Source organism: Bos indicus, chromosome 20 (genome assembly GCF_029378745.1).
Source record: "Bos indicus isolate NIAB-ARS_2022 breed Sahiwal x Tharparkar chromosome 20, NIAB-ARS_B.indTharparkar_mat_pri_1.0, whole genome shotgun sequence".
NCBI classification, from domain to species: Eukaryota; Metazoa; Chordata; class Mammalia; order Artiodactyla; family Bovidae; genus Bos; species Bos indicus.
This window is the reverse complement of record NC_091779.1, coordinates 53,458,757-53,486,150: the sequence shown is the minus strand read 5'-3', so window position 1 is coordinate 53,486,150 and position 27,394 is coordinate 53,458,757. Positions and strand designations below refer to the sequence as shown.

At 36.8% G+C, this 27,394-nt stretch overlaps 1 protein-coding gene across 7 annotated transcripts in view; it reads right to left on the bottom strand.

Moving 5' to 3' along the window:
* CDH18 (cadherin 18) overlaps positions 1-27,394 on the bottom strand; it is a 1,273,978-nt gene that overhangs the window by 263,172 nt on the left and 983,412 nt on the right. For all 7 annotated transcript variants that reach the window (XM_070774814.1, XM_070774815.1, XM_070774813.1 and 4 more), the window contains one exon: positions 9,587-9,706. In XM_070774814.1, coding sequence (XP_070630915.1) covers positions 9,587-9,706 — 120 coding nt within the window. The remainder of the gene's footprint in view (positions 1-9,586; positions 9,707-27,394) is intronic.

Sequence of the window (27,394 nt, the reverse complement as noted above, 5' to 3'; positions counted from 1 at the left end):
TCTGCCTTCTTTATGGTCCATCTCTCACAACCGTGCATGACTACTGACAAGACCATGGCCTTGACTATACAGACCTTTGTTGGTAGAGTGATGTCTTTGTTTTTAACACACTGTCTAGGTTTGTCATAGCCTTCCTGCCAAGAAACACTCATTTTCTAATTTCAAGGCTGCAGTCACCATCTGCAGTGATTTTAGGGCCCAAGAAGAGGAAATGTGTCACTGTTTACACCATTTCCCATTCTATTTGCCATGAAGTAATGGGACCAGATGCCATGATCTTACTTAAAAAAAAAAAAAAATTAGTTTTAAGTTGGCTTTTTCACTCTCCTCCTTCACCCTCATCAAGAGGTTCTTTAGTTTCTCTCTACTTTCTGGCATTAGAGTGGTATCATCTGCATATCTGAGGTTGTTGATATTTTTCCTGGCAATTTTGATTCCAACTTATAACTCATCCAGCCTGGTATTTCACATTATGTGCTCTGTGTATAAGTTAAATAAACAGGGTGACAATAAACAGGCATGTCCTTTCTCAATCCTGAACCACTTAGTTGTTCCATACATGGTTCTAACTGTTGCTTCTTGACTGGCATACTGGTTTCTCGGAAGACAGGTAAGATAATCTGGTACTCCCATCTCTGTAAGAGTTTTCCACAGTTTGTTATGACCCACACACAGTCAAAGGCTTTAGCATAGTTAATTAAACAGAAGTAGATTTTTTTTTTTTTGAATTCCCTTGTTTTCTCTGTGATCCACCAAAAGTTGGCAATTTGATCTTTGATTCCTCCGCCTTTTCTAAACCCAGCTTGAACATCTGAAAGTTCTTGGTTCACGTAATGCTGAAACCTAGCATACAGGATTTTGAGCATAACCTACTAGCACGGGAGATGAATGCAACTGTCTGATGGTTTGAATATTTTTAATAATGCCCTTCTTGGGAATTGAGATGAAGATTGACCTTTTCCAGTCCTGTGGCCACTGCTGGGTCTTCCAAATTTGCTGTCATATTGAGTGCAGCACTTTGATAGTATCATCTTTTAAGAATTTGAATGGCGCTGCTGGAATCCCATCACCTCCACAGGCTTTTTTGGCAGCAGTTCTTCCTAAAGGCCCACCTGACTTCACACTTCAGAATGTCTAGCTCTGGGTAACTAACCACACAATCCTGATTATTCGGGTCATTAAGATCTTTTTTGTGCTTATTCTTTCCATCTTTTGTGTGCTCTTTCCATCTCATCTTGAGCCTTTCTGCTACTATTAGGTCTTTACCATTTCTGTCCTTTACTGTGCAGATCTTTGGATGAAACTTTCCTTGGATATTTCCAATTTTCTTGAAAAGATTTCTTTCCCCTTCTGAGAAGTCTTTCCCCTTCTGTTGTTTTCCTCTAATTCTTTGCATAGCTAAATGGCTAGCTTTAAATTACCATTCTACATTTTCTAAAAGTATATTTCTTCTATTAATAATATTCATATAAATAATTTTCCTTGAAATTTTGGAAAGAAATTTAAAGACATAAAATTTAATAGTAGAACACTCTTTTAGTGGAACACTTTTACAATTTTGTATAGTTATTTGGAGTAAAAAATATTCCATATGAAATCATTTTTTTTCCTGTTTCAGATAAGACTCAAATTCATTACAGTGAGCTTTGTAGTAATTTTGGAAATTCTCCCCAATATTAAAGGGAGAAAAATGAGAGAACTTTACTGAGTAATGATGCTTTTCCAGTGTCTGGATTAACTGAGAGCATTGCATTACTTTCCTAGCTGGAACAGGTATTATCATTACTGGTACATAGATACAAGTAAATGGGAGCATAAAATTTATGTAGACTGATCAATTTACTATGACACTAAGTACATCCTAGGATTTGACCAGGAAGTATTTCCAAGCAATTTGGGAATAAACTTTGATATTTTGGAAAACAAATAAATATGTGTTACTTCTCTATATAAACTAAACTATAAGATAACTTTTTTTTTTTTCAGAGGAAGGCCAGTTACATCTTTATTTTTTTTTTTTTTCATCTTTATTTTTTCATGTCTTTTTTTTTTTAGCACACTGCACAGCATGTGGGATCTCAGTTACCTGGCCAGGGATCGAACCTGCATTCCCTGCACTGGAACCACAGAGTCTTAACTACTGTAAAGCCAGGATGTCCCTCTTACTTTATTAAATTTACAATAATGCCTTTTAAAAATAAATAATGATATTATGTGTGCCTTCAGAACCAATAGCCATCACTAGGTGTAGTAGTGCATTTTACTTGATGTCAACTGCTTTGTTCCCTGTGGAATGGATGTCATTAATTCAGAAAGGTTTGACTGACAAGAGATTTGAAACCCAATGTCCGTCCTTTTTTAACATCATGTCACAGAAATGTTCAAGGACAAAAATGAGCTAGAAGTGTTGAAAAAATCTAGTATGCTCTATGTATATAACTAAAAGGTAGTCTTTCTAGTCTTTCTACTGTATGTACCTAAAAAATTAGAAGTAGCATTTATCAACAGCGATATTTAAAGTAACTATATTTTCTAATTAAATATTCATTATAACAAGAAAAATTCATAAATGTTGTATGAAAATTATTCACAATTTAAAGTATAGCTGATCTATATACTATAATGCATAAATGTCCAATAGTCTTTATTTTAGTTGTGTGGCGAAAAACCACTGTAAGTACCATTTATGCAGACTCCATCATTGACAATCACTGATTTATGGTTCATGTTAATAGTCAGAAGAGCTGGTAGTCATCATTGCTAGCACTGTAAGCAACTGTGGTAAAACTTAAATTGGATTTTGTAAACTACATATCCCTGTTTTCCTGATATCATATTTTAATCCAGGTTTTCATGTTTCCTAAATTGACCATAAGGAAGATTCAACACATTTCTCTGTAAACAGGCACAGACATAATTTAATATATATGAACCAGCTTTTAAAAAAGCGAGAAATAATTCATAAGTTATTGACAATGAAACAGCTAGTGGAAAAAATCAAGTGGCTACTAATACTACGATTATTTAGAGATGTGCATTCTCAATTAAAAACCTCATACCTGCCCTTTGTGAATCCTTCATTCTAAGACCCTGGAAAGAGACATGATAGATTCTTGGTTTTGTCTTTGACCTAAGTCAAGGGAACTAATCTTTTGTAGTAACTCAATTATTAAGCTTCCACTACAACCATCTGACATAAATTTGATACTTTGTAAAGATGTGAAGAATCTTTGAACATATTGATTTATTTTTAATGTAGTTGGCACTATATTAATTTGAATAGGAATGATATTTGAGTTGTGTCATTAAACAAGTCACAGTCACAGACCAGGAGCTGACTGTGGCACAGACCATGAACTCCTTATTGCCAAATTCAGACTTAAATTGAAAAAAGTCGGCAAAACCACTGGACCATTCAGGTATGACCTAAATCAAATCTCTTACAATTATACAGTGGAAGCAAAAAATAGATTCAAGGGATTAGATATGATAGAGCGCATGAAAAACTGTGGAAGGAGGTTCCTGACACTGTAAAAGAGGCAGAGATCAAGATCATCTCCAAGGAAAAGAAATGCAAAAAGGCAAAACGGTTGTCTGAGGAGGTCTTGCAAATAGATGTGAATAGAAGAGAAATGAAAGGCAAATGAGAAAAGGAAAGATATACCCATATGAATGCAGAGTTCTAAAGAATAGCAAGGAGTGATAAAGACTTCCTCAGTGATCAATGCAAAGAAACAGAGGAAAACAATAGAATTGGAAAGTCTAGATAGCTATAAAGAAAATGAGAGATACCAAGGGAACATTTCATGCAAAGATGGGCACAATAAACGACAGAAAAGGTATGGACCTAACAGAAGCAGAAGATATTAAGAGGTGGCAAGAATACACAGAAGAACTATACAAAAAAAAAAAAAAAAAATCTTCATGACTCAGATAATCACGATGGTGTGATCACTCACCTAGAGCCAGACATCCTGGAATGTGAAGTCAAGTGGGCCTTAGGAGGCATCACTACGAACAAAGCTAGTGAAGGTGATGGAATTCAAGTTGAGCTTTTTCAAATCCTAAAAGATGAGGCTGTGAAAGTGCTGCACTCAATATGCCAACAAATTTGGAAAACTCAGCAGTGGCCACAGGACTGAAAAAGGGCAGTTTTCATTCCAATCCCAAAGAAAGACAATGCCAAAGAATGTTCAAATGACCACATGATGGCATTCATCTCACACACTAGTAAAGTAATGCTCAAGCCAGGCTTCAACAGTATGTGAACTGTGAACTTCCAGATATTCAGGCTGGAATTAGAAAAGGCAGAGGAACCAGAGGTCAAATTGCCAACATCCATTGGATCATCGTAAAAGCAAGAGAGTTCCAGAAAACCATCTATTTCTGCTTTATTGACTATGCTGAAGTCTTTGTGTGGATCGCAAAAAACTGTGAAAATTCTTAAAGAGATGGGAATACCAGACCACCTGACCTGCCTCCTGAGAAATCTGTATACAGGTCAGGAAGCAACAGTTAGAACCGAACATGGAACAACAGTCTGGTTCCAAATAGGAAAAGGAGTACGTCAAGGCTGTGTATTGTCACCCTGCTTATTTAACTTATATGCAGAGTACATCATGAGAAACACTAGGCTAGATGAAGCACAAGCTGGAATCAAGAATGCTGGGAGAAATATTAATAACTTCAGATATGCAGATAACACAACCCTTAGGGCAGAACGTGAAGAAGTGCTAAAGAGCCTCTTGATGAAAATGAAAGAGGAGAGTGAAAAAGTTGGCTTAAAGGTCAACATTCAGAAAACTAAGATCACGGCATCTGGTCGCATCACTTCATGCCAAGTAGACTGGGAAATGGTGGAAACAGTGACAGACTTTATTTTTTGGGGGCGCTCCAAAATTACTGCAGATGGTAACTGCAGCCTGGAAGAAAAGTTATAACCAATCTAGACTGCATATTAAAAGGCAGAGACATTACTTTGCCAACAAAGCTCCATCTAGTCAAAGCTATGGTTTTTCCAGTAGTCATGTGTGGATGTGAGAGTTGGACTATAAAGAATGTTGAGCACTGAAGAATTGATGCCTTTGAACTGTGGTGTTGGAGAAGACTCTTGAGAGTCCCTTGGACTGCAAGGAGATGCAAACAGTCCATCCTAAAAGAAATCAGTTCTGAATATTCATTGGAAGGACTGATGCTGAAGCTGAAACTCCAATACTCTGGGAACCTGATGTGAACAACTGACTCATTTGAAAAGAAGCTGTTTCTGGGAACAATTGAAGGCAGAAGGAGAAGGAGACAACAGAGAATGAGATGGTTGGATGGCATCACTGACTCAATGGACGTGAATTTCAGCAAACTTCGGGAGTTGGTGATGGACAGGGAGGCCTGGCGTGCCACAGTCCATGGGGCTGCAAAAAGTTGGATACAGCTGAGCGACTGAACTGAACTGAACTGAATAAACAAGCATTAGCCAAAATTTCTCTTTACTTTAGTTCTCTGAGCACTTAATATGGCTTTCTTACTCAGCTGCCTTCTTCATAATACTCAGTTTAGGGTTAGGACTTTTCATAAGCATTAAAACAGTTCTTCATATAATAACTCTAAAAGTTTTCTTTGCTGAATTAAATGAAAATGTTTAAGTAGAATGCTTCCCTTGTAGTTCAGTCAGTAAAGAATCTGCCTGCAATGCAGGAGACCTGGGTTCGGTTCCTGGGTTGGGAAGATCCCCTGGAGAAGGAAATGGCAACCTACTCTAGTATTCTTGCCTGGAGAATCCCATAGACAAAAGAGCCTGGCAAGCCATATTCCACGGGGTTGCAAGAGTCTGACATGACTTAATGACTATACCACCACCACCACCCTCATAAATGGGGCTTCTCTGGTAGCTCGTCAATAAAGAATCCTCCTGGAATGCAGGAGACATGGGTTCAATATCTGGATTGGGAAGATCCCTTGGAGAAGGAAATGGCTACCCACTCCAGTATTGTTGCCTGGGAAATCTCATGGACAGAGGAGCCTAGCAGGGAGCCTAACAGGAGCCTAACAGTCCATGGGGTGGCAAAGAGTCAGACTTGACTTAGCAATGAAAAAACAACAACATCTTCATAAAGCCTACATTAACACAATTTCTACATATATGTGGCTAGAAATATTTTATGTTTTTTACAATTCATTGTCATCTTTGTTAATTTTTCAGTTTTCTGATCTTTCAAACAGTAGTTAATATTAAATCAATCATTAAGAAGTATTCTCCTGTTGTTGTTCCATATTAAGCAAGCAATATGAAATAACAAAAACAAAACTTATTTGAAGCAATAAATTATTCACAGGATTTATGTTTCATCATGTTGATTAACGAGATTCAGTAGAAAACAATGCATACCTTATTAAACAAATTATCTATAGTATAATAATTCAAGAGCCATGAATCTTAACCATAAGCACTCACAGCTCTATTTGAATACAGAAGTTCTGCTGCATTATAATTAGTCTTCATTGAAAGGACTAACTAGAAATGTCATAGTATAAGATGAAGTGAAAGTTGCTCAGTCGTGTCCAACTCTTTGTAACCCCATGGACTACATAGCCCAAGGAATTCTCCAGGCCAGAATATCGGTATAGGTAAGCCTTTCCCTTCTCCAGGAAATCTTTCCAACCCAGGGATCGAACTCAGGTCTCCTGCATTGCAGGCAGATTTCTTAGCAGCTGAGTCACCAGGGAAGCCAATATACCTTTTAACACAATGGAAATAAGGCAATCCAAAGTTCTGATCTTAACCATAAGCACTCACAACTCTATTTGAATACAAAAGTTCAGCTGCATTATAATTATTCTTCTTTGAATGGACTAACTGAAAATGTTATAGTCATGCTAAATGAGAGGATAGAATTAAAGTATTACTATTAAACTGTACATTTTAAAGTAACTACTCATCCAATTTTCTTATATAATATCTCATTTATAACAACTGATTCTTTACTTTTAAGGATGTTTGTATGTGTTTTATTCCAGTTATTTAAGGAACAATTTCCACCAAATTCATTAGTTCTAAGGATGTTTAATTGCATTATAATAGATCTCTTAAGCTTAAATTACCAAAAACATCTTAGCTTTGAAGAGAACACTGAGCATTTTGTTTTATAATCCCTCTTAGCACTTTGTGAAGACAACCAGTCCAAGAGATTTGCATATTTAAACAATCTTGATAGCAGAAGACATATGCATAGACTTCCCTGATGTTTCAGCCAATACAATATTGAAATTAAAACATATCAATATGGAGGCATACATTTCATTCAATAAATATTTTTTTAAATAAAAGAGCAAAAATTATAAGAGTAAGGATCATTTCAATAGAGCAGAACCTTAATAGCAGCCTATTTATATCTCAGATAATCATTTTTGTTTCCTGAAGGACTTAATTAATCCATAATAAATATGTACAACCAAATGCAACTTTTATTTGAATTCTGTGTTTGATATATTTGCTTCACTAAAAAACAAGCAACAGAAGAGTTCAACACTGGTCAGCTTTTATCCACATTGGCCTGCTTTCTTTGTCCAAAGTAAACATGCACACACCACACACATACACACCCCCATATACATATCTGCATATACTCACACCAACACAGGCAGACATTCAGACAGATATTCAGATGTATACAAGCACACAGAATTATTATTTGGTTTTAAAGAAGTTCAAGTGTGTGGTAAGTTTTAAAATCTATATAAGATGACTATAGTCTAGAAATACTCTATTAAGTAAATATAACATGTATATATAAATAAACATTCGGCTCTCTAAAAGGACAGTTAATGGAATAAACTGTATGTGTGCACATGTATGCATGCATACATGTGTGTTTGTGTGTGTGTAAGCCTCAGACAAGGTAACTGGAACATAGTCTCCTTGATTCCTTCCTCCAGGATGATGCATATTTAAAGTGAGAAATACACATCTTTTATATATAAAACAATCATGGTTACTGGGAAATTACCACAAAATGAGAAACACTATTGTCAAATAATGAGTTGGCTTAAAAATGTTTATCACTACATGTCAATCATATTACAATACAGGCATGCATTAAGTCAGCATGCTGTACCCTTTTAATTACACAGCGTTTACACTTCAAATATATCTCAGTAAAAAATATTTTCTATCAATTCTGAAGTATCCTATCAGAACAAAATAAATATATGTATATAATTTTGTCCCAGAATTTTGATTACTAGGCTGATAAACATATTTACTTCTAAATATTTAGTAGTACCTTGGTACTATTAACATAAGAGCTTGCATGCTCACTCTAGGTCACATTATATTATTTATTTTTATTATATCCCAATTTTTATTTATCTCATTTATTTTATAATTATAATGCATATAATATGTGGGTATATACACAGGTATATATGTGCAATTCTTCATTTACATATCTGTATCTTTACACCTTCTTCACTGTTTTCTTCTTAAGTTATGGGAATTTAAAGGGTTAAGACAGGGTGTCTGAGGTCTCCTCCTGCCCAGTGTACTTTGTGTTGGAGCACACCAGGGAAAGAAAGAAGGCGCCTTCCTGCAAACGTGACAATGACAATCCTCCTAGCAATCTAATGGCATTAACCATTGTAGTAAGCTTGTCCATAGCATCTCTTCAGTTAATGTACCTCACTGTCTGAGACAATGGTTAATAAACTGTAATGTGCACTTATTGAGCAGTGTTCCCTGAAAAATGTGTTGTATGCTATGTAACTGTATGATGATAAGGAGATATTTATGATCAAATATTACCCCTGCATTAGTTATCTGGCGATGACCTTTACTTAAAGATCCCACATGTTAACTAGATTCAGAATGGATCTCACATTACCAGAAAGGATCCAGGAAGTTGTTGGAGCATCTTAGACCTCTCTCTGGTCCATCCTGATTATGTATATTCTTGAAGCTGATTATCAAACTTGAACCATTTCATACTGAACATTTGGCTACTTTTAAAAATGGGTTTATATGTATCTTTAGCCAAATTTCTATTCACAAACTCTTTACTGATAAGACCATGAATTTTTGTGGTTTATAGATTATGCTGCTAGAACATAGCCCTACACTGAATTATTGAGTATCCTTCATTACTATTTTGGCATCACATAATATAGTATGATATGACTATTTTGGCTACAAAAAAAAAAAAAAAACGAAGAAATAGAGCAGAATTCATATAATTTTTTAACAAATGCTTATATGTCTTTGGCTTTATTCTCAGTTAATTTCATTTACATAACACACTACTTTAAGACTGAAGTGTTATGTAATCTCTGTTTTAAACAGCATTTATCTAAATGTCACAGAAAGATTCAAAAATGAAAAGTTTTTACTGGTATGGATATAAATGATGGATAATCAGGTATTAAGGAGGACAGTTAATTTATCTTCAATTATTTAATCACACTGTCCTGGAGAAACTGAGGGCATTTTTAAAGTTCTAAAATAACAATGTCTAATGTAGAAGAGCACACAGACATGAAGATACTGCTTTCTTTTTTTGTAGCATGCATCTGTACATCAATTATTCATAAAAGTACTAACCTGTTTTAGGGTCTACGGAGAAGTAGGGCTGTCCCTGGAGAATACTGTAAACCACTCGAGCACTGTTTCCATAGGTAGGGTCATCTGCATCAGTGGCTGTCACCTGTAGAACAGAGGTACCTGTGCATTCAGGAAAACAAATGATTAAGCACATGATTAATTTGTACCCAGAAATAAAAGGTTTATGCTGAAACATCTGTGGAAAGTAATAATTTCCTATATTTCTTAAATCATCCTTCAAACATGGTACTCGGTTTCTTTCTGTGCAACCAATTATCTTAAATGAGAGCCCAAGATGGAGCATTGGGTTTCAGTTATTTTAATGTGATTCTTCATGTGATGATACCATTATGAAGGGTCTGTTTTAACCTTCATGTAATCCGAGTGGGTTGGGTCAATTCTCAAGAATCAAATTGGTGTTAACTGGCAGGGGAGGGGAATAAAATCAAAAGTATTTTGAGGGTGTACAGTTGAGTCTTGAACAATGTGGGGTTACTGACAATTTTTAAATTTTAATAATTCAGTCAATGATTTAGGTCCATGGGGAACACATGTATACCTGTGGCGGATTCATTTTGATATTTGGCAAAACTAATACAATTATGTAAAGTTTAAAAATAAAATTTAAAAAAAATAAAATAAAACCTGGGAAAAAAAAAAAAGAATCTAACATCTGCTTAACTACAAAGTTTTACTTTCGTGTTGAAGTTCAGACACGACTTTAAGCAAAACTAGTTCTGTAGCTTCAAAAGATCCTAGAAATAGATCCTCTGAAAATATAGATCTAGTTAATACAGAATGCCAAGTTCATCTCACAATCCTTATTAGCAGATCATATATGTACAGTTGGCCCTCCAAATATATGACTACTCATATATATGACTAACCCTAACAGGAGAAGAAGGGGGTGAGAGGATGAGATGGTTGGATGGCATCACTGACTCAATGGACATGAGTTTGAGCAAATTCCAGGAGACAGTGAAGGACAGGGAGGCCTGGAGTGCTTCAGTCCATGGAGTTTCAAAGAGTGGGACATGACTGAGAGACTGAACAACAATATTTGGTTCCACATCCATGAATGTAACCAAATGCTGATCATGTTCTATCTTCTGATCTGCAGTGGTTGAATTTCCAGATATAGGACCATGGATATGGATATTGAGGGCCAACTAAAGGACCTGAGCATCTACGGGTATCCGTGGCGGTACTTCAGATACTGAGGGATAACTGTATATATACACTTTTAGTAAAATGCCATGATTTGGGCCTCTAAATAGAATTTTTACATTGAGATGCTAAGTAAAAATATAACTAGTAATTATGCACACTCAGAAGAAAAGGACTGTTATATACCTAAAAGAAACCCTTAATTGTGGATAATAAAACATAATAATAGTGACACCAAATTCTGGTGAGAACTTAGGCCACTCACACACAGCTGGTGGAAATGTAAATTTAGCAAATTCTTAAATAAACATACATGTACCATGTAGCAGCAGCAAATTGTACTCTTGGGCATTTATGCTAAAGTCATGAAAATGTATGTTCACATAAAACCCTGTTTTACAAATATTCATGTATGTTCACATAAAAATCTGTTTTACAAATATTCAGAGATATTATTTCTAGTAGCACCAGACTAGAAACAGCTCAAATACCCTTCAACGGGAAAATGATTAAACAAACTATGGTACAATATTATTGAGGAATACTACTCAGCAATAAAAATGAAAAGAATCTTAACATAAACATCACCTTGGATAAATCTTCAGGAAATCATGCCTAGAGGGTGGAAAAAGACAACCCCCAAAGACTATATACTGTATGAGTCCATGTATTTAACATTCTTTAAGTGATGCAACCTTCAAAATGGATGACAGATAAGTAGTTGCTAGAATCTGGGGAAGAAAGGTATGGATTTGGTTATAAAAGGGCAACATGAAGGATCCAGATAAAGCTGTTACTGTTCAGTATTTTGATTATGGATACACAAGAACTAAATACATGCATACACCACAGGTAAAACTAGGGAAATGTAAGTAAGATTGGTAAATCATTTCAATAACCTGATTATGATATTGCTTTATAGTTTTGCAGGATGCTAGCATTGGGTAAAGTGGGTAAGGATAAGAAATCTATATTATTTCTCACGACAGCATGTGAATCTATGCTGATACCAAATTTTAAAGGTTAAAAAATATATCTTCTTGCTTTACTGCTATTCCATTCTTAGAGCCCTATTTGGATTTGGATGTGTACTATATATATACACACACACACACACACACATATATATATATATATATTTATTTTTTACTATAGCACTACAGTATCTGGCTTGATAAACTTTCCAGAGCTAGTCACATGTAGATGATCTCTTCCATCATTAAGTATAATAATTACTACTGTGCAATATTAAAGACTTTTGCTATGAGTTTCAATACCTGCTCAATACCTATATTCATCTCTCCAAATTGGTCAGAGAAAACCAGTAGGTAGGCATTTGTCCAAAACATTGGTATAGGAGGGAGGTATTTTCATTTAGTAACTCCTTAAATTGCAAAAATTAAAATCTATAGTAGGTACCTGGGTCAGACTAAAAAGGTAAAAAGCCTATCCTGTGTCCAAAATATTGCAAAATTATACCAGCCAAATCTTTGATCTTATAGGAAAAATGGTGATCATACTGGGCATATAGGAATTATTTAATACTAGGAGTCAGAAAAAAAAAAAAAGATGTATAGATAGAAAGCTGTAAAATAATGGCTATCTTTTAAGAAACCACACTTACAAAATTCTCAGGTTTTAAAATTTGCTGTGGCCTTACAATACTGATTTAGGTCGAAATAATGTTAATGTCTTAAAAGCATCCCCAAAGGAACCATTCCATTGGAAAAACTGGTTAAGGCAAATTTTTCAAGATTATACCTCATTTACTGTGATAGGCTGGACCACCACAGGAAAGAAAAAGAGTGTTCTGCTCAGCTTGAGCTGTCTTTAAAAGCTCAGGCTTGTTAGGTGAAAGCTGAGACACATGAATGGAGTGACAGGTGAGAGAACAATGAGAAAAGGAGAAATAAAAGAAGTCAAAGTAGCCTAGTGGTGTTGACTAAGCGATGGTTGAAAGTACCAAAAAAAGAAGTGGGCAGAGCAGAAAAGAGATCCAGGGGAAAGAAAGAAAATATACTAACTCTCTACCCTAGTTCTAAAAACACTGCGATTATCAACTACAGACACCTTGGAACAGTTGGGCTCATGGGTTTCGGGCAATCCTAGTTGTGCATGAAGCAAAGGACAGTAACTGTCCGCTATCACTGTTCTTTGGGGGCATCTGAAGGTAGCAGCCTGCTGCCTTCAGTAAACAGATGGCTGGTTGAGGGAACATAGGCATATCTACAGCACAGCTCACCCAAAAGTCAGCCTGCCCTGAACACATCAAGAGTAGAGTTAAATAGCAGGGGTGAAAAATAAATCCTGAGTTTACTCAGTTGTTCAAAGATTCCCTACCAAGAGCTTTTAGACCAAAAGGAAAACATATACTTATTTTATTTTCTCATTTTTTTGGAAGTTTGATGGGAACATTTTAAGAACTATTGTTACTTTTGGAAGGTTTTTTTTTTTTTAATATATAAAGAATAAAAACATAGACTGCTTTAGTGTGTGTGTTATGAGTTGAATGATTTTCCCTCTAAGTTCATATGTTACATTTTCAAACTCTAGTTGCTTAAACGGTGACAGTGGTGATGCTCCATCGTGACTGACTCTTTGAGACACTAAAGACTATAGACTATAGCCAGCCAGGCTCCTCTGTCCATGGAATTTTCCAGGCAAGAATACTGGATGGGGTACCATTTACTACTCCAGGGGAATCTTCCAACCCAGGAATCAAATCCATGTCTGTTGCCTCTCCTGAGTTGGCAGGTAGATTCTTTACCACTAGCACCGCCTGGGAACCATATAAAACTGAACCTCATAAATATTTCCCCTATTTCCTTCATAAAATTTCAGAAAATGAACTGAGACAATTTTTCATCTTAGTCATCAGCTCTCTTTTTTCACAATAGATTGCTCACCTGGGTAAGGAGTTTGCTTATCACGCAGCAGTTTATTTATCATGGTTCACTTTACCCAATCTCTCTCCATCTGTCTCTGGCCTGCATGAATGCTCAGTCATGTCTGACTCTTTCGACCCCATGGACTTTGTAACTCACCAGGCTCCTCTGTCCATAGGATTCTCCAGGCAAGAATAGTGGAATAGATTGCCATTTCCTACTCTGGGACATCTTCCTGATCCAGAGATCCAACCTGCATCTGTCTTACCTCCTGTATCGACAGGCAGATTCTTTACCATTGTGCCACTTAATAGGTGAAATAGGGTCAATATAGATGTAATTAAGATAAAGTCATACTGCAATAGTTTGGGCTACTAATCTAGTATGACTGCTGTCCTTATAAAAATAAGACACTTGGAAAAGATGGATACACACACACACACACACACACACACACACGAGAAGTACATTATGTGAAGATGAAGGCAGAGATCGAGATGATATTTCCACATGACAGATTGCCAGCAAAGCACTAGAAGCTGGAGGTGGGGCTTGAAAAGACCCTCCCCCAGTTCTTTAAGAGGGAATATGGCCCTGCTAATAATACCTAGACTGTAGACATCTAACTTCAGGAACAGTGATAACAGTAAAGGCTTATTTTTTAAGTTTGTAGTCCTTTGGTTTAGAAGTCCTAGCAAACTGATACATTGTGTTATAGCTGCAGCGGGAGGAAATGACATTTATTCTCAGATTTTGCAGTTGTTCTTTGACTCTGGATAAGAGTCTGAAGTTAAAAGCCAAGAAAAAATGATAATATCCTCTTTGATGCCAGATACATCATAAATGAGATCAAATCAAAAGTTAATTTCACAAATAGAATTAGGTAGAAGTGAATGTTATTTGATTTTTTGAAATATTAGGCATTACTAGTGATCCAACCATTGGCCTTTCTAAGTAAATTAATTAGCTATATTGGTTATTTTAATGAAGACTTTTTATTCCTGGTTGAAAAGTTTAAATGAAAAAAAAATCCATATGTTATATCTATGTCTTAAAAAAGTATTCCACGTTGGACCATTCAATTCTTTTGTTCCTGCTATCGGCCCTAACTGTATACATAATAGAAAAGGATTATTATTCTCTACAGTGCTAGATCTCCACAGAAAAATACAGGAAGTGATGCCTATAAGCCCATTATTCTACTAGAATATTAAAATAAGTATCTAATTTTCTCTGGAAATTATTATATGGGCTTGGTCAATAGATATTAAACTCACAGTCCCTTCCCTAAACAACTGGCTTCCAATCAAAGAAAACTTTAAACAGTGCTACATAAGTGTCTTTCATTTTTACAACTGTTTTCATTAAAAACAATAACCACAGAAACATTGCATTTTAAAGTTTCATCAGCTATTTAGTGTACTATTTATTTTATTTTCACATTAAATATTTCCTACCATGCACATTTAGGTAATCCCATGCTAGGGATTATAGCTTCTTAGTTGATTTTTGAAACAAAGCTGAAAAGATTCAAGTACATAAAAAAGCTTTCAAGATCTCTTTTCTACAATAAAATTCAAGTCTTGTTTTCTTTGGGGACTGCCCTGTGTCATTCTTTTCATGTGGTTTCCTCTTGTACTGCTGTTTTACAAATAGCACACACTTTGTAACATTACATATCAATGAGAAACAGAGTGGACTTTCCCAAAAACCTCTAAAGACCAATTTGAAATATTTAATAAGGCATTTTAATACCAAGCAAATATTCTCTGAGATTGCAAATCGTTATGCATGACTTGTCAGAGCTCACAGCTCTGTTAAAATCTCAAGTGAATTAACATTGAGCAAGAACTTTGAGTAAAAATAAGCTGGAGATTTATGAAGGCTGAGAGTAGCTCTCTGAAGGAATCTCTTAGGGCTTAATTCTGAGATTTTTTTTCCAGGGACTGTGAAAAAGTAATAATCATCAAGATACAACTTAAATTTCATTCTACACAGGAGGACTGTAATTTCACCAACAGAGAAATAACATAGTATTCCAGCCATATTGTAATTTTATAAAGCTTCCAGTAGTCACTCAAGAGTCATTGGATTAAAAAAAATCCTCTGTGAGCACACTTATGAAACATCTGGGTAACAAAGCAAAATTCACTATTATAATTATATGTTTTCAGTCATGGCTATTGCTAGTTTTTATATAGTCTCTTATTTTTAAGATTTTTATAACGACATGGCTGAATTTTTTTAAGTTTTTGTTGAATGTGCTACAATATTTCTGTTTTATGATTTGGCTATTTGGCCAGGGGGCAGGTAGGACCTTAACTCACTGGCCAAGGACTGAAACTGCACCCTCTGCATTGGAAGGTGAAGTGTTAACCACTGGACTGCCAGGGAAGTCCCCTGTACTTCAAGTAGAGATTCAGGTAGATTTGGTTAGATCTTTTGTATGGAACTACCTAATGGGAGATTCAGGAATACGTGAACTGTGAACTTCCAGATGTCCAAGCTGGTTTCAGAAAAGGCAGAGGAATCAGAGATCAAATTGCCAACATCCACTGGATCATGGAAAAAGCAAGAGAGTTCCAGAAAAACATCTATTTCTGCTTTATTGATATGCCAAAGCCTTTGAATGTGTGGATCACAATAAACTGTGGAAAATTCTTCAAGAGATGGGAATACCAGACCAGCTGACCTGCCTCTTGAGAAATCTGTATGCAGGTAAGGAAGCAACAGTTAGAGATGGACATGGAACAACAGACCGGTTCCAAATACGAAAAGGAGTAGTTCAAGGCTGTGTATTGTCACCTTGCTTATTTAACTTCTATGCAGAGCACATCATGAGAAACGGTGGGCTGGAAGAAGCACAAGCTGGAATCAAGATTGTCGGGAGAAAGATCAATAACCTCAGATATGCAGATGACACCACCCTTATGGCAGAAAGTGAAGAGGAACTCAAAAGCCTCTTGATGAAAGTGAAAGAGGAGAGTGAAAATGTTGGCTTAAAGCTCAACATTCAGAAAATGAAGATCATGGCATCCGGTCCCATCACTTCATGGGAAATAGATGGGGAAACAGTGGAAACAGTATCAGACTTTATTGTTTTGGACTCCAAAATCACTGCAGATGGTGACTGCAGCCATGAAATTAAAAGATGCTTACTCCTTGGAAGGAAAGTTATGACCAACCTAGATAGCATATTCAAAAGCAGAGACATTACTTTGCCAACAAAGGTCCATCTAGTCAAGGCTATGGTCTTTCCAGTGGTCATGTATAGATGTGAGAGTTGGACTGTGAAGAAAGCTGAGAGCCGAAGAATTGATGCTTTTGAACTGTGCTGTTGGAGGAGAGTCTTGAGAGTCCCTTGGATTGCAAGGAGGTCCAATCAGTCTGCTCCAAAAGAGATCAGTCCTGGGTGTTCTTTGGAAGGACTGATGCTAATGCTGAAACTCCAATAATTTTGCCACCTCATGCGAAGAGTTGACTCATTGGAAAAGACTCTGATGCTGGGAGGGATTGGGGGCAGGAGGAGAAGGGGACAGCAGAGGATGAGATGGCTGGATGGCATCACCGACTCGATGGACATGAGTTTGAGTAAACTCCAGGAGTTGGTGATGGACCGGGAGGCCTGGCGTGCTGCGATTCATGGGGTCGCAAAGAGTCGGACATGACTGAGTGACTGAACTGAAAACTAAACTGAATGTGAGATTTGATATTACTCAAGTAAACTTTTAATCATATACCATAAATGAAAAAAATAAGGAAATAATATGTACATAGTGCCAAGGATATGGGATCTCTCTGCTATATGTCATTTAATATAATAATAAGATGCATCTATTGAGAAAATTACATTCAATGCCATTTTACAGATGGGATCGTTGAGGTTCATAAAGATAATATAGTTGACAATTTGAGAAGGCAGAATTCAAGCTGGTCTTACTGTTTTCCTATGTGATATTCTTTTCCATACTCCATTGCCCCATCCAGTAATAGGTGGATATAGTTACAAAAACTAGTTGATAATATCTAGTTGATAATACAATATCTAGTTGATAATAGTTATAACATCTGCTACCTTTTTCTTGTCTGTTTGCTTTGTGAAATGTAATGGCTGTCCAGATCCATCTACTAAGAGAGGTGGCATTATACCTTACCCTCACTCCCACCCAAACTATAGCCAAAGTCCAAGTCAGTAAATATATATTGTCAGGTGAAGGTCTGTGTAAAATACTTAGGAAGAAGCAACCTCCAGGTACCAACGATAGTGTCATCTTCTGTAGCCTTACAGAATGCTCACAATTTTCTTGATTTCTGTACAGAGTAAATGGTTGCAGTAAAAAGTGACTAGACTCCCGTAACCCCACCAGCTTTATGTATCTTCTGAATGCATCTGCATGCTGTGCTCACATTACTTTCCAACCCTGTTCTGCTCTGCAGAAACCTAACATCCATCAGTAATTAGTGTTTGCCACGTTTGTGCATTAAAGCACAGCTGCTGGGGCCAGGGAACATCACCCTCCCAGCCTTACTGATGCCTGACTCCTTCACTTGGTTGTCTCACAGTCCACTATTTGGTTTTTGCTTCTCTTACCATTTTCTTAACTTGTTCCACCAATCCAGTCCCTTTTATTGAGCTAAATGACAGAGGATCTGATTTTTCCTGATTAAACTCTAATGCAGACAGAAGGTATTAACAGGTTTCTCCCCAACTACCCTTTATTTCTTTTCTAAATAATGATGATACCAAATATTATGATTAGGTTCTGTATTTGATTCTTCTATAGTTACTACTTTCAAATAGGAATCTAGGTAGGTAGGGGTGTGTGTGTGTGTGTGTGTGTGTGTGTTTACATTCAATAACTAGAAATTACTTAACATATTGGAATCTGACAAATACATCATTTGGAGAGCTGCCTGTGTGTGTTTTCTCAGTCATGTCCAACTCTTTCTGACCCCATGGACTGTATCCTTCCAGGTTCCTCTATCCATAGAATTTTCCAGGTAAGAATACTGAAGCAGGTTGCCATTTCCTTCTCCAGAGAATCTTCCCGACCCAGGGATCGAATCTGAGTCTCTTGTGTCTCCTGCACTGGCAGGTGGATTCCTTACCATTGTGCCACCTGGGAAGCCTAGAAAGCTGCCTTCTGTGTGCAAAATAGACTTTAGGATAGAATGCTTTTTAACCTGGAGGAAAATAGATATGTATATATAGTTTGTCTATTTATCTATTTAAATAGCACAGAACACTTTAATACTTAATTCCCTAGTTTAGCATATATGATAATTAAGTCCATTTCATTTGCTGATTTTACATCAACTTCTCATCAAAAAATAAATTTGTATCTATAAGTTGCTTTAATTTCCACTCAGGAAAAGAATTCCATTTAAAAAATAAAAGTTGTTAACAAATTCAGCGTTATTCTGAACAATACCTTGTATTTCAGCTAAACTTCCATTCAACAAAAACAAGAAAAAAATAAAATCAAAATCAATAAACAACAAAACTCTACTATAGACTAGAATACCAGAGACAGAATTATTTTGTCCTTCTTTGCTCACCAAAAATTGGTAATAATGTTTCAGAAGAATTTAATAAAAGACAATATATATGCTATTACTATATATTATGTAAGGTACATATTTAAAGTTGACATTGATTTCAATTATTGAGGAAATGACTCCAACCAGTTAGCTGAAAAATTAATTTTAAACATTATAATAGCCCAGTGTATATATTTTACAGTAACAAAAAATAAAAAATAACAATACAGATATAAAATTAAAATCCTCCTTAATGAGTTCTAAGTTGCTTCAGTTATGCCTGACTCTTTGAAACCCTATGGACTCTAGCCCCCAGGCTCCTCTATCTATAGGAATTCTCCAGGCTAGAGTGGGTTGCCATGCCCTCCTCCATGGGATCTTCCCAACCCAGGGACTGAAACTGCATCTCTTTTGTCTCTTGCATAAGAAACATGTATATATAGGAAGACTGAAAATTAGACCTGGTGGCAGAGACTTATGAAACGCTGCTTGGAATCAACAACTTTTCTTTGACTCTGTCAGTTGCTATCTCACTAGCTGCTTTATTCACACAGACTATGAGCCAGAGTGTCAATTTATTTACAAAGCAGCAAAGCAGTTCCCAAACAGGTGCTGTTACACCTCTTTACTCAAAGGACAATACAGAAAATTCCTGCTCAATCTCTTTTATTAATTGCATTTATCTTACAGAATGTCTTCAAGAAGTCAAATATGATCTTAGTAAGAAAAATACAACTCCTTTAACCACTCCCCTTAAGAAAAGCAATGTTAGAAATGTCTTACATGTCTTTTCATAACTGTCTCCACTCATTCAAAGGTCTATCTTGTATTTGTGTACATATTAAACAGAACTCTATACAACTTTTTCTGTAATAACAGAACATGTCATGGACATTTCCATGCCAGCTAGGTAAATACAATTTTCATAGTCATATTATATTCCATATAGTTTACTGATGTGCATTTAGATTCTTCTAGTTGAGTTTCTTTTTGTTTCTGATAACAACTGACCACAAACAATTGGGTAAAACAAAAAGTATATATTCTTATATTTGTGTTTGCCTTTCCCTTGTCATGTATACATTTCATGCTGTGATAAACTTCTATAGAAGGAGCATAAATTTTGCAGTGTTCCATGGTGCTATGTGAAACAGCAGTGAAAGATTTAATGAGACCATTTAGTCAGACATACACTAATCAACACATCAATGAGAATGGGGAAACATTCCATTGTGATGGCCTCAGGTAAATGGAATCATAGCTTATATGGTTCCTTTGCCAACTATTGTTCAGTGCACTACCAAAAATTCAATACTAATTTTCTTCCATGAAGAAGCTCAATAGCAAAGTCAGATTAGGATCGGTTTGCTAAAATTTAATAGCAGATTTCTACCAGAGTCCAGATCAAGATAGCAGAGGATAAAAATTCTAAGCTCACCTTCTCTGACAGACAAACTAAAATTACAGTTTCATATAGAACAACTGTCTTCCCAGGTGGCTCAGTGGTAAACAATCTGCCTTCCAAGCAGGAGAGAGCAGTTCAATCCCTGGGTTGGGAAGATCCCCTGGAGAAGGGAAAGGCTACCCATTCCAATATTCTGGCCTGGAGAATTCCATGGACTGTATAGTCCATGGGGTTGCAAAGAGTTGGACAGGACTGAGTGACTTCCACTTTCACTGAAGACTAGCAGAACAGATTTTCTACAATTAAGGACTTAAGAAAAGTCCATATGGAGACCATAGGAGGAATAGAGATGCAATCTAGTCAAATCTACACCCCAGTGCGGCAGTCCACAAGTGAAAGGAATATCATGACTTCATAAACTTTCCTGAGGCATGAGCCCCACAGTATGCTCCCCAGTCTGGGAGATGTTCATGGAGAAGATAGGCTTTCATAATGTCTGGGTTTGAAAACCAGTGGGGCTTACGTCTAGGAGAGCCAGAGGAAACTGAGACATCACTACCGAAAAGCCTACATACAAACTCACCCCAAGTCCTAGTGCAGAGGCAGCAGCTTAAAATGTTCCTGAGTCATGTGAGGAGGAGATTCATTGACTAATTTTAGGACAGGTACTGAGAAGGTATGGAGGAGGTGGAACTTTCTCTAGGGACACAAATACTGGTGGGCATCATTTTTTTTTTAACTCTCCTTTCATCTAGCTGGCCCAGCATTGGTGGGCACCCTTTCTGTCACTCTCCACTAAACTAGTTAATATCATGGACCCTGCACCATCACCCCTCCAAAGTACTTCTCACTCTACTCTATCAAGTGTGTGTCTCCAGCTCTGCCAAATACTTTCCAACACAGCTCACACTGTGGGGTCTAGCCTAGGACATCAGCAATCGCTGTGAGGCCTCGCAGCCAGTCATGGTGGGGCCAGTCCCATGCATCACAACCCTTGAAGCAGTGGTGATGAGAGTGGCAATGCGCCTCTCAGTCAGCCAAGCTTGGGGTCAGTACTGCCCAACAGCATGCCTACAGAAGTCATGACTGGGTCTCACAAACAGCCAGGCAAATTAGAAAAATAATGTTCTAAAGTCTAGCAGACCCAGCAAAAGCAGGTCAAAGAGGGAAGTTTGTATCAATAAAGATCTATCTCAGGAAACAAGAAAATTCTCAAATAAACAACATAACCTTACACTATAGGAACTATAAAAAGAAGAAAAATAAAGCCCAAAGTTAGTACAAGGAAGAAAATATTCAGATGAGAGAAGAAATAAATGAAATATAGACTAGAAAAACAATAGAAAATATCAATAAAACTAAGACCAGATTCTTTGAAAAGATAAACAAAATTGATAAACATTTAGCCAGACTCATCAAGGAAAAGACTCAAAAGAAAACACCCAGATAAATAAAGCCAGAAATGGAAAAGGAGACATTACAACCAATACCACAGGGATAGAAAGCATCATAAGAGAATATTATGTTATAAACCAACAAATTGAACACCTTGAAGATAAATTCCTACAAATATCCAATCTTGCAAGACTGAATCAAGAAAAATACAAAATATAAACAAGTCAAACATGAGTAACAAAATTGAATTAATAATAATAATAAAAGTCCAGGACTAGATAGTTTGAAAGGTAAATTCTATCAAACATGTAAATAAAAATTAATGTCTATCATTCTCAAACTATTCCAAAAAATTGAAGATGAAGGAATATTTCTGAACTCATTGTACTAGGTCAACATCACTCTGACACCAAAACCAGAGAGGAAAACTATAACACAAACATTCACACAAATATAGACCAATATGAATATCACTGATGAACATAGATGCAAAAATCCTCAAGAGAATAAGCAAATCAAATTCAACAATACATTAAAAAAGTCATATATTGTGATCAAGTGGGATTTATTCCAGGAACACAAAGATAGTTCAATATCTGCAAATCAGTTAATGAGATAAACCACATTAACACTTTGGAGAATAAAAATCAAATAAGCAGGTGCAGAAAAGGCATTTAACAAATTCAACACTACTTCATCTTTAAAAAACCTGAACAAAGTACATGTAAAGAGAACATCAGTTCGGTTCAGTTGCTCAGTCATGTCCGACTCTTTGTGACCCCATGAATTGCAGCACGCCAGGCCTCCTTGTCCATCACCAACTCCCGGAGTTCACTCAGACTCAAGTCCATCAAGTCAGTGATGCCATCCAGCCATCTCAGCCTCTGTCGTCCACTTCTCCTCCTGTACCCAACCCCTCCCAGCATCAGAGTCTTTTCCAATGAGTCAGCTCTTCGAGTGAGGTAGCCAAAGTACTGGAGTTTCAGCTTTAGCATCATTCCTTCCAAAGAACTCCCAGGGCTGATCTCCTTCAGAATGGACTGGTTGGATCTCCTTGTAGTCCAAGGGACTCTCAAGAGTCTTCTCCAACACCACAGTTCAAAAGCATCAATTCTTCCGTGCTCAGCCTTCTTCACAGTCCAACTCTCACATCCGTACATGACCACTGGAAAAAACCATAGCCTTGACCAGATGAACCTTTGTTGGCAAAGTAATGTCTCTGCTTTTGAATATGCTATCTAGGTTGGTCATCACTTTCCTTCCAAGGAGTAAGCGTCTTTTAATTTCATGGCTGCAGTCACCATCTGCAGTGATTTTGGAGCCAAAAAAATAAAGTCTGACACTGTTTCCACTGTTTCCCCATCTATTTCCCATGAAGTGATGGGACCGGATGCCATGATCTTTGTTTTTTGAATGTTGAGCTTTAAGCCAACTTTTTCACTCTCCTCTTTCACTTTCATCAAGAGGCTTTTGAGTTTCTCTTCACTTTCTGTCATAAGGGTGGTGTCATCTGCATATCTGAGGTTATTGATATTTCTCCCGGCAATCTACATTCCAGCTTGTGTTTCTTCCAGTCCAGCGTTTCTCATGAGGTACTCTGTATATAAGTTAAATAAACAGGGTGACAATATACAGCCTTAACATACTCCTTTTCCTATTTGGAACCAGCCTGTTGTTCCATGTCCAGTTCTAACTGTTGCTTCCTGACCTGCATACAAATTTCTCAAGAGGCAGATCAGGTGGTCTGGTATTCCCATCTCTTGAAGAATTTTCCACAGTTTATTGTGATCCACACAGTCAAAGGCTTTGGCACAGTCAATAAAGCAGAAATAGATGCTTTTCTGGAACTCTCTTGCTTTTTCCATGATCCAGCAGATGTTCGCAATTTGATCTCTGGTTCCTCTGCCTTTTCTAAAACCAGCTTGAACATTCAGGAAGTTCACGGTTCACATATTGCTGAAGCCTGGCTTGGAGAATTTTGAGCGTTACTTTACTAGCATGTGAGATGAGTGCACTTGTGCGGTAGTTTGAGCATTCTTTGGCATTGCCTTTCTTTGGGATTGGCATAAAAACTGACCTTTTCCAGTCCTGTGGCCACTGCTGAGTTTTCCAAATTTGCTGGCATATTGAGTGCAGCACTTTCACAGCATCATCTTTCAGGATTTGGAATAGCTCAACTGGAATTCTATCACCTCCACTAGCTTTGTTCGTAGTGATGCTTTCTAAGGCCCACTTGACTTCACATTCCAGGATGTCTGGCTCTAGGTCAGTGATCACACCATCGTGATTATCTGTGTCATGAAGATGTTTTTTGTACAGTTCTTCTGTGTATTCTTGCCATCTTTTCTTAATATCTTCTGCTTCTGTTAGGTCCATACCATTTCTGTCCTTTACTGAGCCCATCTTTGCAAAGGACTTGCGATTAAGACCAAGAACAGGCAACTATGACCATCATGGACTGAGGCCTGAAAACCAGCGGGAACAAAGACACCCAGTAAACAGCAGAAATCTATGTGGTCACTATGGCTTCTCTAGCTTTGATCGCTGTATAATCACCGTATACCTGCTTTCTGGGCACCGGGTGTTTATTCTGGATCTCTTTGCTGGCATTTTCTCCATGCCTCATGCTGAACCTTCTGTGATTACCTGAACAATGAACATTCACCTAATTCCTAATCACTGTGCCTTTACTCTACAGCTGATTACTATTCTTTCACTCTATACCCAACACCTAGAAAATGGCAAAACCACCCCAAAGTGACTCAAAAAAAAGTTGAGTTTCCGAATATAATTAGAAATCAAATTCAATTAAAGGTCAGGTTAAATGTCCTGCACATGAGTTTTTAGAATGAAATTTCAGTGTTATATGTCCTAATACTATAATTTCACACTTAAAATATTTTTATTTTATAATATTCCATAGTAATGTCCATTTATGAACTTTTATTAAAATATAGGAGCAATAGAATAGACTAATTAATAATACACGTGGTAGTTGAGTAGTGTCCAGTGTCTAACATGAGTTTTTTGTTTTGGTGAATTTCTCCAGAAAGGAAAGAATGAAGAAAGGAGAGGAAGAAAAACAATAAAGTGGCCATAATCATGATACATTTATATAATATGTTAGTAAATGTTTCCAAATGTTAAGAATAATTTTGACAAGGAAATTCATAAATATGTTTATGTGATAAAAATACAGAAAAAAAATCACATGGAATAATAGCTCTTCACCTCTATAAAACATTATAATTTGTCTTTATTCCATATAGATTTTAAATGTCTATTAACTACCATGTTGTGATAGTTCGTTAGGTGCACATGACACAGAAATAAAATAATAAAAAAGTGAGGTGTCTACAAATCAGTAAAATATAAGTTCACATTAATGTGTAATATAAAGCACATACACATGTGCTCAGTTGCTAAGTCATGTCTGACTCTTTGAGAACACATAGTCTATACTCTGCCAGGTTCCTCTGTCCACAGAATTTTCCAGGCAAGAATACTGGACTGAGTTGCCATTTCCTTCTGTGGGGGATCTTTCCATTCCAAGAATTGAACCCACATCCCCTGTGTCTCCTACACTGGCAATAGATGTTTTATCATAGAGCCACCTGGGAAGCCCATAATATAAGGTAGTAAGTAATAAAACAATAAGCCCAGGATGCTCTAAGTTCAGTTGTAGTAAGAATTTAAGCTGCATTTTTAAAAAACCTTATCTCCATGAAGACAGCATTTAGTTCCAAGGCTAATTTATACACCAGAATGTTCCTTTATCCATTATGAAAATTTCACCCTTGACATTTTTTACAATTACTTGAAGGCAAGTGGAATCTAGAATTGCCATAACTGATTGGTTTACCTTGTATTTGCATTTCCTACACTGAGGTGAATACATCTGAAAATCATTTGGGGATATATTTTTAAAAACATAATATGCAGCTTTAGTTTTTATAAACTGTGTCCAGCTTATGGTCAAATAATTTATCTATTCCAGTGAAGTACTTTCTATAATGAACTGAACAGTTTTATTGGGGAATTCCAAGTCTAGTCTATGTTCATAAAAAGTAAATGGAGAAACAAAGGAATCTGAAACACCATAAAATGCAATCTGGTAGATCATATCAACCACTGGATAAAAGTGAGAAAATAAATTGGTTTTGGGGTCTTTCCTGAAACACAAGTGCAATTATTTATATGCAAATAAATGAATAATTGCTCCATAAAGTAATAAAACTTTTTTTTTAAACCAGATATCAGAACAATGATGTTTTAAACATTAAGGAGGTTTATTTTTACAAACTCTTTTCTCCAGACATAAGTGTAGGTAGAAAAGACTGACTCATAATTATTCAATAAATATTCACAGAACATTGTTTCAAGTGATTTACAGTAATAGAATACAGCAAAAGTAGAGTAGCGGAAGTTCTGAGCCTTGTCTTCAAAAACATCTGAAGCTTCTGCCCTCAATCTCCTGAAATGCTACCCTAAGAATAAATATGAAGTATTTCCCCCACTACACAGGTTGCCTTTTCCTTGTGTTGATGGTTTCCTTTGCTCTGCAGAAACTCTTTTAAAGCCTCACTTGTTTATTTGTGCTTTTAGTATTGAATTGAAAAAGCCCATTACTAAGATTAATGTCAAGTTTACCCACTATGTGTTCTTCTAGGAGTTTTTAGTTGTGTCTCACATTCAACTTGTCTTTAATTAATTTCAAGTTGATTTTTGTGTTTGATGTAAGACAGGGATTCAGTCTTGCATATAGCTATCCATTTTGCCTGACACCAGAAGGGAATGGCAAACCACTCCAGTATTCTTGCCCGGAGAATCCCATGGACAGAGGAGCCTGGTGGGTTACAGTGCTTGGGGTGACAAAGAGTTGGAAAGGACTGAGTGACTAACATCAGTTCAGTTCAGTCTCTCTGTCGTGTCCGACTCTTTGCGACCCCATGAATCGCATCACTCCAGGCCTCCCTGTCCATCACCAGCTCCCGGAGATCACTCAGACTCACGTCCATCAAGTCAGTGATGCCATCCAGACATCTTATCCTCTGTCGTCCTATTCTCCTCCTGCCCCCAACCCCTCCCAGCATCAGAGTCTTTTCCAATGAGTCAACTCTTCGCATGAGGTGGCCAAAGTACTCGAGTTTCAGCTTTAGCATCATTCCTTCCAAAGAAATCCCAGGGCTGATCTCCTTCAGAATGGACTGGTTGGATCTCCTTGCACTCCAAGGGACTCTGAAGAGTCTTCTCCAACACCACAGTTCAAAAGCATCAATTCTTTGGCACTCAGCCTTCTTCACAGTCCAGCTCTCACATCCATACATGACCACTGGAAAAACCATAGCCTTGACTAGACGGACCTTTGTTGGCAAAGTAATGTCTCTGCTTATACTTTGCCTCACTATATATTCT